This window comes from Amphiura filiformis, chromosome 10, assembly GCF_039555335.1.
Source record: "Amphiura filiformis chromosome 10, Afil_fr2py, whole genome shotgun sequence".
Taxonomy (NCBI): Eukaryota; Metazoa; Echinodermata; class Ophiuroidea; order Amphilepidida; family Amphiuridae; genus Amphiura; species Amphiura filiformis.
In genome coordinates this window covers 14,437,811-14,453,223 of record NC_092637.1, presented here as the reverse complement: position 1 = coordinate 14,453,223, position 15,413 = coordinate 14,437,811, and the positions used below count along the sequence as shown (strand labels likewise).

Genomic DNA, 15,413 nt, shown 5'->3' with positions numbered 1-15,413 from the left:
GGTGGATTTGATGGGATGGGTTCAGGTTGACATTGAGGACACAATGCAGCCTACCATCGATGATGAAAGAGGCCTTGGCTATGTTAGCCTTATCTGGGCTATGAAGATCAATGTGAGTTTATGTTGGGGGGAAGGGGGACAGGTTGACATTGAAACACTGTCTAAATTAATGCAAGCTGCAACATTTTACAAATATCTTTGCTTTGTCAGATCCGGTACTGTTTGCAGTGGTCAGGAGGGTGAGATTGTTTTGATTCCGGCAAACCTTTTAAAAGAAAAAGCGCAGTCCAGTCACTTTTTTCTTGCCCCCATTCTTCATCGGTTGCTTAGTTTATCACTTCCCTATGTTTTGTACATATAGGTCAGAAGAAACCCGTCCCAGCCTACATGTCCATGACAGCATCGGCAGCGAATAAGAGGCGGCGGTATGGTGGCAACAGCAAAGAGAACAATAGTGGTAATAATGGTAGCGGCGAGCAAACCGGGTTTGGTTACTCACGGTCTGGGGCAGGAAGGAGAAGGGAAACCATGATGAATAGGCCTTCAACAGCGACAATGAATTTGTAAGTTCAGAGGGTGTACATGTGGGATACAAACTCTATCAAAATGAACGGAACCAGGACATGTGAAATTTTGAGAGAAAAAATGTTACATATAAAATTGTCAGTAATTTTTATCAGCCAAGAAAAACATAGCATAGTGACGGTATATTCACACATGAATTGATTTTACCCAGTGTATACATGGTTTTTTTTAAATTTTGGGTCAAAGGTCATTAAGGGGTCACTTCCGTTCCGAGACGAAAAACCTTCAAAATACCTCTTCTGCCGCAAATAACATATCAGAGTGATGCTACGTGCACACATGACATTGACATTAGCCAATGTCTGTGGAGGTTCATAGATTTTGGGGTCAAAGGGCATTAAGGGGTCACACCTCAGCTGTGTTCGTGGGCTTAGACCACAGCTTTGTCTAGTGTAATAATTGGGGCTTCAGTGTCACAGCGACTATCTGTAAAAGTGTGCAGAGGCATAACGGCTTTGGTATAACACTTTCTTAACTACTAAGGGGTTTTGTTTTGTTTTTGTATTTTCTGCAGTGGCAATTCAAGGAGAATGAGCATGGCTCCTGGGAATCAACACAGAAGGTGATGATGTCATGAGGTAGCATGTGCCTTGATGCCCATAAGTAGCAAAATCAAGTTACTGTGAACATGTTATCACAGCACAAACAAACTGCTAGATAGCTGCCAGAGGGGGCTGGCTGCCCATCTCTGCAGCAAAATCAAGTCATAATGAAGATCTGAAAGCACAAACAAATGGCTAGATAGCTGTCAGAGGGGGGTTGGGTGCCCATCTCTACAGCAAAATCAAGTCATTACTAGATAACAAGATCTGACTGCACACACAAATGGCTAGGTAGCTGCCAGATGGGGTCGGCTGCTTATCTCTCTCTGCAGTCTGCAGCAAAATCAAGTCATCAGGTAAACATCATCTGGCAGCACAAAAAAACTGCTAGATTGCTGCCAGAGGACGATGCAGTAGCGGACACAAAGTCACAGCACAAAGAAACCTATAATTGGCTGCTTGCTAAAGAACGCAAAGCAAAAAATGACTACTTTTAATACAAATGAGAGCTCTCATACATAGGAAGCAATTAACAGTTACTCTCATGACTCTGTAAAACTACAAAATCGAATAGCTTCAAGTCGAGGGGTTAGTACAAGAACGACCTAACTGCAGTAGCTGCTCCGTCAACATTTGACAACTACTGTATAAGTATACACATGAAAATATGACACTTGGCAGCTATTGCAGGTGAGGCTGTCTTGCACTCACTGATTCACCCCTCAAAGTATATATGTGATACGATCTGGTCCATGGGGGCCAAAGGCGGCAAATTTGAAACTGCGATAAAGATGAAAATATGGAGTAAAAAACAATCAAATACATAAGAAAATAGACATCAAAAACTTCATTATTTTATAACCGAGTATGCTAGACCTTTGGTGTTTTCAGTAAATGATAGACTATTGTATGTATAATGTAATAATTACAGTAACTCAATTTTCAAAAATGCCTCCTTTGGCCCCCATGGACCAGATCATGTTACATATTACATGTGATCGTCTACTACCACGAACCAGGTGTAAAGTCACCCAAGGGCCTATTCAGAGATGATTCAATAAACTCAACAAAATTCAATGGGAAATAATGTCAATTCAAGATGATTATTTGTGTAGCGTACATCCATATCAAAATGATGCACTTGTCGGCTGCTACATTTGTCTTGTTTCACATAATAGCTAGGAATAAATACCACACTCATCCCCAAGTCACATGGTTTAGGAATACATAGAACATTCCTTAACCATGTGACTTAGGGATGAGTGGGAGTGACCTCCACTTGAGATGAGTCTGGTATTTATTCCTAGATATTATGTGAAATGGGACGCATGTAGCAGCCGACAAGTGCATCATTCTGATATGGATGTACACATTTTAAAGCTAATATTTTGTACATTGTAAATAATTAAAAAATCTTAAAATTGCAACTTTATGCCTGGTTCGTCGTGGGCGGTCACATATTGCTCTCAAACTACATAATATCTCAGATTGCAATGTTAGCCTGCGTGGATGAGATTATGTCATATTTGTACATCCATGTCAAAACTATGAAGTCACAAGTATACCAAAGAATAATGAAAATGGGCTATTCTAGTTGATATCCATAAACCCCCTATGGATGACAAGACCTTAATCTTCCACACAGGGAGTGTGCATTTCAAATGGAGTCAATGAAATTCACACCCCCTGTGTGTGAGATAAAGGTCATGTATTCCTCATGGGGTGTATGGATTTCAACTGGAATAGCCCAGTAAGGGATGGCTTCAAAACCCAACCGCCTGCATCAGTGGCAGTGCCAGGAATTTTTTTTTGGGGGGGCAATGTGACTTTCAAGGGGGAGCAAATCAACCACTTTTGCGCAAAATTGCAGCAAAAAGTGGACATTTTCATAATTTTGGGTTTTACTGGGGGCAACAGGGGGGCAAGAGTTCTGACTGGGGGCATATGCCCCATATGGCGCTGTCACTGGCTGGCATCCTAACAGATTTACCATTTCAATTGTTCTGACCAGTAGAAGCCAGGCGTATCTGCTAGTTCTGTCAGTGTGTCGGCAGTTGACTGGCATTTGGGTGTTGAAGCCTTCCCCAAACCAGTACTGATGACTGATTTAAAATATTCTCAGAAAAAAAGCTACCATACATTCCAATGTATGAAAGGCATTTATAAGGTGTTGCGATGTTTCAATGTTTTGACAAATTTAAAAAAAATTTCCATTATTGATTGACTTATTAATTGACTTATTCAATCTATAACATTGAAATTGTTAAATTGTCAATACTATTGTCATTTAAATAGTACTTTTCTAAAACTTCATACTTCCTTGAATAATAAAGGAGACAAAAAACCAAATCATTGTTAATGACATTGTTAAAAGTAACTGGTACATGATTGAAATGATTTTAAAGCTTTGAAACAAAGATTTCAAATCTGTTGTATCTCAAAAGTAATTTGGTTGACTTTGTGCTCATCATTTTAGAGCGGGTCACAAATATTCAATGTATAGTCCGTACAAGAAGTACAAAGTAAATCTGTGGCATCGGGGGTCGATGCTTTGCATCACACGCACTGGGTGTTCAAAAACGTGTCGCAAAAAGAGTGTGGTGCGCTCGGCGAGTACAAATCGTGCAGCAGTTGACACACCAAAGCATTTACACACACATTGCACTGAATTAATTATTCTGATACCTCCAGTTTCCGAGGTCTTTACTTTGTACTTCCGAGTTGATGGACTATTAGTCTTAGTCAATATTTTTCAAGACTGCAATGTCAATAATCAATTTTTTTTAACATCGCAACAGCTTAGGCATTTTTCTGTGAGTATAAGTGTGTAAATTATGACTTGAAATTGCTTTGATTTTATGTGTTTTTGATATTTTTATATGTAAATATGAATACATTTATTAAATATAAAATAATCAATTTTAAAAGGGTTATCGCTCAAAATGACTGCTTGTTATGGCATGGTTTTTCCAGTAGGTCACAGTAGTGACAGGTCTATGAACTAAAATGGTCATCATTTCCAATGGCAATTAAACCTTGATTCAATTATTATAACTCAAAATGTTGACTTTTTAGCTGTGGAGTATTTAGTTGTATCAAGCTGTTATTTTCTTATGAATGGGGTGTCATGAATATACGGGAGTCATAAAATTTTTAGATACAATCTTTAGATACAATCTTTAGTTACAATCGAAAATTGTCAAGCGCACACATTTCTTGACCTTTGCGGAAACATTTGTTTCAGGTATGTGTGCGGTAGTGGGTCATATTTTCAGCCTGAGATAGGGAAGGTCATAAACTTTTTTCAGCCCACAATCCCAGGGGAAAGTCATAAAAATTGACTTTAGTTACCAACATATTCATGACCCCCCTTCCAAAGAAAACGACAGCCCCTTAAGAGGTCATTCTATGAGTGCAACAGCATATGAGGTTGAAGGAGCTGTGTCCTGTTAGGTTTTATATTTTATAAAAATTATATTGTATTTTCAAGCAATTCAAAATTCAATTTGGCCTTTATATTATGAACTGTTTGTTTTGCCAAGTCAATACCCCGGCAGCAAGTTTGAATGCTTCAATGCATAACAATTGAAAACCCGAGCGCAAGAAGACCCTAAGTCCACTTGGCCCCTGAACATGTATACACTAAATTTACGTATAGTTTCTTATAGTTTGAAGTTTAATACATGTTCAGGGGCCAAAACAGATCTTTCACAACCTGTCATAAGGTTTTAGCCCCTGAACATGTATTACACGTCATCAAACCCTAAGAAACTATGCGTAACTTTAGTGTATACATGTTGAGGGGCCAAGTGGACTTACGGTCTTCTTGCACTCAGATTTTCATATACTGTACACAATTTACACATACAGCCATCTTGCATTCAATTGACAAATTCTAGTTGGATAAACAAGCTGATACTGACCTAGCAAACAAGGAAGTATACCACCAAAATCTCATTTGTGTACATCCATATCAAAACGATGCTCTTGTCAGCTGCTACAGGTGTCTCATTTTGCATAAAAGCTATGAATAAATACCGGACTCATTTCATGTTGAGGTCACTTCAAATCATCCCAAGTCACAAGAACGTTTTTTGTATTCCTAAACCATGTGACTTGTATTGGGGATGATTTGAAGTAACTTTCACTTGACGAGTCTGGTATTTATTCCTAGCTATTATGTAAAACTAAAAAGAGACACATGTAGCAGCCGACAAGTGTATCATTTTCATATGGATGTACACATTTTCATCCAACAATGGAGTTGCATCTTTGTACCTCTGAGCCTCCACAAGTGTATGGTTCCCAATTGACATACCTCTTTGTACCGCTGAGGCCTGGGCTATCTAGATGCAATCATTCATACAGCACCTAATGGACATACGTCTTTGTGTCGCCGAGTCCTAATGGACATACGTCAATCTGCGTGTTTACACTGAGCACTCTGTATTTTTACTGGGTATTACCTGGTAACCCACAATCCGATTCAGACAACAAACACCACGTTTCTACAGGTGCTTAAAATATTAAGGGTTGTGGTGTGTACCGTAAGTACTGAAAGTATTTTCCTGACCCCGCGAGGTCACAATGTGATCAACATAAAAGAAGTTCAACACCCAGCAAGTGTTAACCGCTGTGTTTCCACTGGCAGAAATACCCGGTTTCACACCACATGGTCTACCTCTTGAGGTGGATCACGGTTGCCGGGTCACCGCATCACTCTGAACCGATTTTGTTTCCACTGGGCACATTAACCGGTAACACTCTAAACTAAACAACATTACCTGCCAACCTTTCCCCAGTAGAAACGCACAGTTTGTGCCGCTGAGTCCTGGGCAATCTAGATGCAATCATTCATACAGCAACTAATGGACATATGTCTTTGTGCTGCTGAGTCCTGGGCAATCCAGATGCAATCATTCATACAGCAGCTATAATTAAAGACAGAGATAAAAAGAATTTATCGTGTCTGATGTCACTGTCAATTACGATCCTTGATGGTTTACACAGCAACTAATGGACATGTGTCTTTGTGCCGCTGAGTCCTGGGCAATCCAGATGCAATCATTCATACAGCAGTTATAATTAAAGACAGAGATAAAAAGAATTTATCGCGTCTGATGTCACTGTCAATTACGCAGGTTAATAGCGCGTAAAAGGAAGACCATGCAATCTATCTGGTGCTGATCGGAGAAAAGGAATAGCAGCAAATGGCGAAAAATTACGTACTTTTACAAGGCAAAAAGCAGCTTTTCTAGGCATTGTGGACATGGTGCCTTCGAAAAAGAAAGTTTCTACTATAAAGACCTAACTTTTGAGATGGTTTGCATTGCAATTAACAATAAGGCGCCCGGTTATACCGCCACGTTCAGCAAGTCATCACGAGACTTGTAAACAAACCGTGCTCGAATTTGATTGACAGATGACGTCAGACGCGATAAATTCTTTTTATCTCGGTCTTTAATTATAATGGACATACGTCTTTGTGCCACTGAGTCCTGGGCAATCTAGATGCAATCATTCATACAGCAACTAATGGACACAAGTCTTTGTGCCTCTAAGTCCTGGGCAATCTAGATTCAATCATTTATACAGCACCTAATGGACATACGTCTTTGTGCTGCTGAGTCTTGGGTATCTAGATGCAATCATTCATACAGCACCTAATGGACATACGTCTTTGTGCCACTGAGTCCTGGGCAATCTAGATGCAATCATTCATACAGCAGCTACTAGGACATGTCTTTGTGTCACTGAGTCCTGGGCTATCTAGATGCAATCATTCATATAGCAGCTACTAGGACATGTCTTTGTGTCACCGAGTCCTGAGCTATCTAGATGCAATCATTTATACAGCACCTAATGGACATACGTCTTTGTGTCACTGAGTCCTGGGCTATCTAGATGCAATCATTTATATAGCAGCTACTAGGACATGTCTTTGTGTCACTGAGTCCTGAGCTATCTAGATGCAATCATTCATACAGCAGCTACTAGGACATGTCTTTGTGTCACTGAGTCCTGGGCTATCTAGATGCAATCATTCATACAGCACCTAATGGACATACGTCTTTGTGTCACTGAGTCCTGGGCAATCTAGATGCAATCATTCATATAGCAGCTACTAGGACATGTCTTTGTGTCACTGAGTCCTGGGCAATCTAGATGCAATCATTTATACAGCAGCTACTAGGACATGTCTTTGTGTCACTGAGTCCTGGGCTATCTAGATACAATCATTCATACAGCACCTAATGGACATACGTCTTTGTGTCACTGAGTCCTGGGCAATCTAGATGCAATCATTCATATAGCAGCTACTAGGACAATAGGACATGTCTTTGTGTCACTGAGTCCTGGGCAATCTAGATGCAATCATTCATATAGCAGCTACTAGGACATGTCTTTGTGTCACTGAGTCCTGGGCAATCTAGATGCAATCATTTATACAGCAGCTACTAGGACATGTCTTTGTGTCACTGAGTCCTGAGCTATCTAGATGCAATCATTCATATAGCAGCTACTAGGACATGTCTTTGTGTCACTGAGTCCTGGGCAATCTAGATGCAATCATTTATACAGCAGCTACTAGGACATGTCTTTGTGTCACTGAGTCCTGAGCTATCTAGATGCAATCATTCATACAGCAGCTAATGGACATAAGTCTTTGTGTCACTGAGTCCTGGGCAATCTAGATGCAATCATTTATACAGCAGCTACTAGGACATGTCTTTGTGTCACTGAATCCTGAGCAATCTAGATGCAATCATTTATACAGCACCTAATGGACATACGTCTTTGTGTCACTGAGTCCTGGGCAATCTAGATGCAATCATTTATACAGCAGCTACTAGGACATGTCTTTGTGTCACTGAGTCCTGAGCTATCTAGATGCAATCATTCATATATCAGCTACTAGGACATGTCTTTGTGTCACTGAGTCCTGGGCTATCTAGATGCAATCATTTATACAGCACCTAATGGACATACGTCTTTGTGTCACTGAGTCCTGGGCTATCTAGATGCAATCATTTATACAGCACCTAATGGACATACGTCTTTGTGTCACTGAGTCCTGGGCTATCTAGATGCAATCATTTATATAGCAGCTACTAGGACATGTCTTTGTGTCACTGAGTCCTGAGCTATCTAGATGCAATCATTCATACAGCAGCTAATGGACATAAGTCTTTGTGTCACTGAGTCCTGGGCAATCTAGATGCAATCATTTATACAGCAGCTACTAGGACATGTCTTTGTGTCACTGAGTCCTGGGCTATCTAGATGCAATCATTCATATAGCAGCTACTAGGACATGTCTTTGTGTCCCTGAGTCCTGAGCTATCTAGATGCAATCATTCATACAGCAGCTAATGGACATAAGTCTTTGTGTCACTGAGTCCTGGGCAATCTAGATGCAATCATTCATACAGCAGCTACTAGGACATGTCTTTGTGTCACTGAGTCCTGAGCTATCTAGATGCAATCATTTATAATGTCTCTCTGCCACTGAGTCCTGGGTAATCTAGGTGTGCAGTCATTTATACAGTAGCTAATGGTCTTTGTGCCACTGAGCCCTGGGTAATCTGGGTAAATTTTAAAATTAGCTGCAGGACTGGAAACAGATGTTCATTTCCTATGGCAGACTGAAAGCCACATTTCCCAAAACAACACCATTTTATAATTTTTATAATTACACGTACTTGCTATTTGAACCAATCGGAGGTGCATAGCAACAACGGGACTGATCAATTTTAAGCCTGGGTAGTTCCTTGTAAAATGTGGGATTTAATATTATTTGATTATAATTTGTAATACTTATGATATTTCTATAATATGAATTGAAGTGTTTAAGAATAAGAATAAAGGTATTGTTTTTAGCCGCTGTCGTGCATCTAATCGTCTCATATAACATGGGCAACATCATTATTTTTGAAAAATTAAAATAATGATATAACATGGGCAACATCATTATTTTTGAAAAATTAAAATAATGATGTCGTCCCGTGTTATATGAGATGATAGATGCACTCCAGTGGCTAAAACCAATACCTTTATTCTCTAATTACAATGAGACCACTTGGCAATCACCTTTTTCATGGTTGAGTGCACGTCTTGTGAATGTAGTGGGTCTCAGAAGGGGAATAAATTAGCTACCCATAGAGGCCTTGCATGTGACGTATCATCCCGTAAATATGGCGGACTACTCAAATGCATTCAACAAAAGCATGATTGCAATCTACCGTGACAGTTCGTCTCACACACATAACCCTGCACTACGATCAAATAGGTTGATGACAACATTTGATTGAATGGACTGCACTCCGCCTTAACTACTGTGAAGGACACCGGCTCAAATCCTTTGTTTGGAGCCAATCGATAATTTCATGCAGGGCCTCTATTGATATGCAACATGATATGAACATGTCATAAATAATCTGAGATATAAAGATGCTTGCCAAAATTTTTTTAAGGAGTTTATATTTTTATTATCTGGGAAAGCAAAGGTTCCCTCCAAATGGAAACAATTTGGCTCAATGGGTTATGCAATTATTGTATTACCTCGAATATCATATTGAACCTAAATCGGCTATTTATATATTGCTATTCAAAAAGATTGGTCCTTGTACGTTCCAGAAAATGAAAACTATTGTCATTATTAATGAATCTGAATCTGAATCTGAATCTGAATTAAACACACTCAGCCCAATATCTAGACGCAATGCACTTCACATTTAATCTGCACACTGCATCTTAGTAATGGTTACTCATCAATCCATTCAGCAGCAAAAAAGTGATTGAAAATATGCAATGTATGTTATTATACTCCCATGCATAAACCTGCACGCAGGGTCTTAGCTAGCCACCCGTCTGGCCGTCATTTTAGACGGGGAGTTTGCTCCTGGGACGGGCAAAATTAATGCCTTTGACAGATGCTATATTATAAATTGTATGTTTTGAGAAGCTAATTGACTTTTTTAGTAGACCCAATTTGTAGAACAAGGCCATGTCAACACATATTTGAACTCTTTGAACCCCCAATGGGCTATAGACGTCTGGTAAATGTTTTAAAGGTCAAATTAGGACAGGCAATTTTATTCAAATGACGGGCAACTCTCAATTTCTAGCTAAGACCCTGCCTGCACAGCATCATGTATGGTTGACAGCAAGCACAAAATAAAAACAAGATAACAAATGTTGACTTTTTCTTACAATTTTATTTGTGTTGTATTCACCGTTGAATGAAGTTAAGGGGTACTACACCCCTCGATAAATTTGTGACTATTTTTGCATTTTTCTCAAAAACTAATAACACGCTGGTAACAAAGTTATGTATATTATAGGGCAAGGAATCCAATTACTACACTGGAATTTCAGTGACCCAAGACAAGCGGTTTGTTATTTATGATAAGAAATAAGGTACCGCTAGGATGTACCTCATTTCCTATCATATATACTGAACCGCTTGTCTTGAGTCACTGAAATTTCAGTGTAGTAATTGGATTCCTTGCCCCAATAATATACAAAACTTTTGTTACCAGTGTGTTATTATTTTTTGAAAAATGCAAAATAGTCACAAATTTACCACAGGGTGTAGTACCCCTTAAATGTAATAATCGGGTTACTCCCATAGCAATAGATGAATACAATTTTGGAATAGATCGGCCTGCACTACAAGCTGATTGCACTCATCACACGTGTATGTCTGCAATCATAGATTGAATACAATACCGCTCTTTTCAAAGATGCATAGGTACTGCATGAACATTATAGTGCAGGGAGATCTATTCAAAAATTGTATATTTATCTATTGCTATGGTTATTAATCCTGTTACATCATCACTTTGACAGCAAATTGAGTGGACAATTGCCAATAAGCCCTTTCTTTCGCAGTTTTTGAGATTTCGGAACTGAGCATGCACAGAATCGGCATCCAGGTCTTTTGAGAGATCAACAACACAATCTCCACCATTGACAATGCGTGTGATGAAACACGCCTGAAGGTATTCCCCTGCGATCTTAAGGTGGTACTACACCCCCTGATAAATTTTGTGACTTATTTTGCATTTTTCTCAAAAAATAACTACACACTGGTAACAAAGGTTATGTATATTATAGGGGCAAGGAATCCAATTACATTATATGTTAAGAAATGAGGTACATTCAAACGGTACATCTTTTCTTATCATAAAAACGTACCGCTTGTCTTGAGTCACTGAAATTCCAGTGTAGTAACTGGATTCCTTGCCCCTATAATATACATAACTGGCATATATTGTGTTATGTATTTGAACTCTTCATATATGTTAATGGCTTCATATATATTTCAAGCGCAACATGACCTGTTGAGCTGAGTGAAAGGCCACCATTTGAATTTCTCAAGAGTCAACATTGAATAAGATTAAAAGGGAATCAAAAAGATTAAAAGGGAATCAAGTCCTATTATTTTAAACTAACATACACGATCTGGTCCATGGAGGCCAAAGGCAACAAATTTGAAATTGAGATAAAGGCAAAAATATGCAGTAAAAAACAAACTAAATAAGAAAATAGACATCACAAAACTGCATAACTTTAGAACTAAAGTATGCTAAACCTTTTGTGTTTTCAGTATACAGGCTGAGTCAAAAAGAAGTAAACTCATGTTTGAGGGGCTGTAACTCGAGATCTGTAAGGAATCTGCAAAAAATGAAAATACCACTAGAAAGAGCAAATTCTACACGGATAAATAAAAAAAAGAATTGTTGCAATTGCTCACAGAAAACTCAAGTTATACTCATTTGAATACAACCACCCATTTTTGTAGCTGCACACGGTTTCACTTCCCAAGTAGGGGCCTATTTATTATATTGATTGGTAAGGCGCGATATTCAAATGCAAAAAATTAATAAAGTTCTGTGGTTTTGATCAATAATTCCTACATGTTAAAGGGCTCTTTTGAATATGAATTTTACCTCATTGCACTACATTATAATAAAACGGGCCAAATGACAACACGGCACCACAATTTACCGCACGGGAGCGCACGTTTCTGTTGACGAAGTATCATGAAACTAAGAGTCCCACTGAAGTTCAGCGTCTTTTTGTCTCCAATTTCCTACAGCTAACCGGGTTTCATGTAAGGGAGCAGTATATAAGAATGTGAACAAGCTCAATGTGCATGGGACACTAAGGAACAGACAGCCTGATGCTTCATGCAGACCACGAACTGCTAGATCACAAGTGAACATTGCTAGACATACGTTAGAGCAAGACCAAATATCAGCTCAATCTTACCCAACATTCCCCAATCAAGCTTCTGCCGGATCGTTCGTAAAGACTTGAATTGGTATCCCTACAAACTATAGGACCTTCATGGACTTTGTTGAATATTAATTAAAAGCAAAAGTTGTCTTATCAACAATAAATCCTGTTAGCACTTTGATGATTCGTCGAAATTGAAATGGATGAAAATCAATCAGTCGTGTGCAGCTACAAAAATGGGTGGTTGTATTCAAATGAGTATAACTTTAGTTTGCTGTAAGCAATTGCAACAATTGGTTTTTTATTTAGACGTGTAGAATTTGCTCTTTCCAGTGGTATTTTTATTTTTGACAGATTCCTTACAGATCTTGAGTTACAGCCCCTCAAACATGAGTTTACTTCTTTTTGACTCAGCCTGTATGATAGCCTACTGTACATGTGTATGTATTTAAGGAAATAATTATAACTCAATTTTCAAAAATGCCTCCTTTGGCCTCCATTGACCATATGTGACCATCCACCACAACTGAGCCCGGATGTCGCCAGTGCCACTATTGAGATATGCTCCATTGAAGTTAACAATAAACAATAGGAAACAAAGGATTTATTGACTGTTTTATTGATTTTTCACTACTTAAATGTCAAGTACTATAGACATGATACATCATTTTAAAGCTAATTTCAAGCAGAATATTTTGGTTGAATATCTCAAAAATGATGATTGGCGACTTCAGGGCTCAGTTGTGCTGGATGGTCACATATCATGTCACACACTGCACATATTGGGATATTCCAGTTGAAATCCATGCACCTCTTAGGGAAGACATCAGGTGACCTTAATCTTTCAAATTTCAAATTGAATCACCAATTCCGGTGTAACTCCATTTGAAATTCACCCTCGATCCCTGTGTGGGAGATTAAGGTCACGTCTTCCATAGGGGGGTGTATGGATTTTAACAGGAATAGCCCATTTAAAATAACATTTACTTTATATTGGCCACTTTTGCGCTACATTTACTTTTGAATTTTTTCTTTTGGTTTTTTGTTAGTTCCAAGCCGCTACCACGAAAGTCCACTTGGTCCTTTGGTGTGTAAGGGCAGTGGAGTACTAAAGTTGGTTTGGGTAGCAAAAATTTGAAAGTAGACCCATCAATATACCAATTTTTCAAGAAATTTGGACCCATCAATATACCAAAAGTCAATTTTCAGCCATAATTTACACAAGTTGTTTGTTTTTACAACCTTTTCTTCAAATTTAGGGTACATTTCCAAAATTTCGGTTAAAGTGAGGAAAATTGGGCTATTTTCCGGGAAAATGGGAAATTTATTTTAAAAAAAGGTCTGTAAAGGGGGGGGCCCCAAAAAATGTTTGCGATAAAATTTTTTTGCATCAGGCCCCCCCTTACAAGTGTTTGTGAACGATCCCTTTAAGGAAAAGAGGAAATAGGAGAGAGGAAAAAGAGAGGAGAGAAAGGGGGAGAGAGGGAGAGGAGGGGCAGAGAGATGGAGAATCCATACGATATGCAATACCATACGATTATTATCAATAAGCCTGGCAAAAATTGTCTATTTGGGCCCCCCCCCCCAAGTGCAGAGACATTTGGTGGATTTGGGCCCCCCCTGGCTTCCCACCACCCCCGGGAAAAATCCCAGCTACGCCGCTGGTGTTATCTGCTGTAATGAGGTGATTCATCATGTTGCAGAGGATTCTGGGAAGGGTAAGATATCTTTTCTGCCCAATATTAATATTGATAAAAAATAACTTTGGCAATGGCAATGGCAATGACATATTGGAGTTTTTCACCTGAATTTTCCCTTATTATCCGGGTGATTTTTTGCCTGATGTTTCACCAAAGTGGTATGCGCTGCAAAACCTTTGCCACAATTCTCACATATAAACGGCTTAGGATCAAAATGAATCCGAGCATGTCTATTCAACCGCGCCTTTGTTGGGAATTCTGACCCACACTCGTCACATTCAAACTTTGTGATACTCTTTCTTTTCCTACCATTGTGAATCCGAACGTGTCTATTAAGTCGATATTTTGTTGGAAAAGCTTTGCTACATTGTGTACATTGAAATTTGTCCTCGTCTTTGTGGATCTTTTCGTGATCTGTTAGATGGCCACGAATGATATACGAACGATCGCACTGTTTACATTGGAATGGTCGTACTCCAGAATGAGACAATTTGTGAGCTTCCAAATATTGTTTACTTGAAAATGATTTTGTGCAGTAACTGCATTTCAGTTTCTGCCCGTCTTCTTTTCCGCATGATTGTTGGCACTGGATTGAACTGTTCCTTCGTTCTGATCTTCCGTTCCATGAACTTGCTTATGAGCCTCAAAATCCTCATTTGAAAAACGTTTGTCGCAGATTTGGCACTGACACCCTTTGATATTCTCATGCGACCTTTTGTGACGATTTAGCCGTGCATTTGTTGGGAAAGATGCGTTGCACTTGTCGCATCCATAAGATCGCAAGGTGACCTGAGGCGTGTGGCTCTTTTTGTGTCGAGTCAAACGCCAGTTTGTCGGAAACGCTGCTTCGCACTGTTCGCATTGATAAGCTCTGACGGTAGAGTGCAACTTTTCATGCTCCGTTAGATGATTGCGCACAATGAAAGACGAGGGACACTGCGAACACTTAAAAGGCCTTTCTCCAGTAGCGTGATGCTTCATATGAGCAGCTAAATATTGTTTTTTTGAAAAAGCTTTGTAACATTTTTGACAATTAAATTGCTTATAATTGATATGTTGACGTTCATGCCTATTTATGCCAGCTATTGTCTTAAAACTCGCGTTACATTTTGTACACATGTACGGTTCATGAACTTGATGCACTTTTTCTTTATGAGTCTGAAGCATTCGCCTTAATCTAAACAACATATTACATACTTCACATTGAAATGGCTTAAACACACGCTCCTCAAGTCCGGTTAAATCCGTTTTACCATGGACTCTCGCTAAATGATCACACAGGTGATACCTTTTAGTATAAAGAGCTGTCTTGCAGTACGGACACTGGTACGGTCTAGCGTCA

The 15,413-nt window shown here is 39.1% G+C and overlaps 1 protein-coding gene across 1 annotated transcript in view; it reads left to right on the top strand.

Annotated features, from left to right (window-relative positions):
- Positions 1–2,939, top strand: part of LOC140162541 (kinesin-like protein KIF18A) — a 32,327-nt gene extending 29,388 nt beyond the window's left edge. Inside the window, 2 exon segments of the mRNA XM_072185791.1 lie at positions 362–563; positions 1,100–2,939. Of these exon segments, the coding sequence (XP_072041892.1) occupies positions 362–563; positions 1,100–1,151 (254 nt within the window). The 3' untranslated portion in view covers positions 1,152–2,939.
- Positions 2,940–15,413: the final 12,474 nt, after the last annotated feature.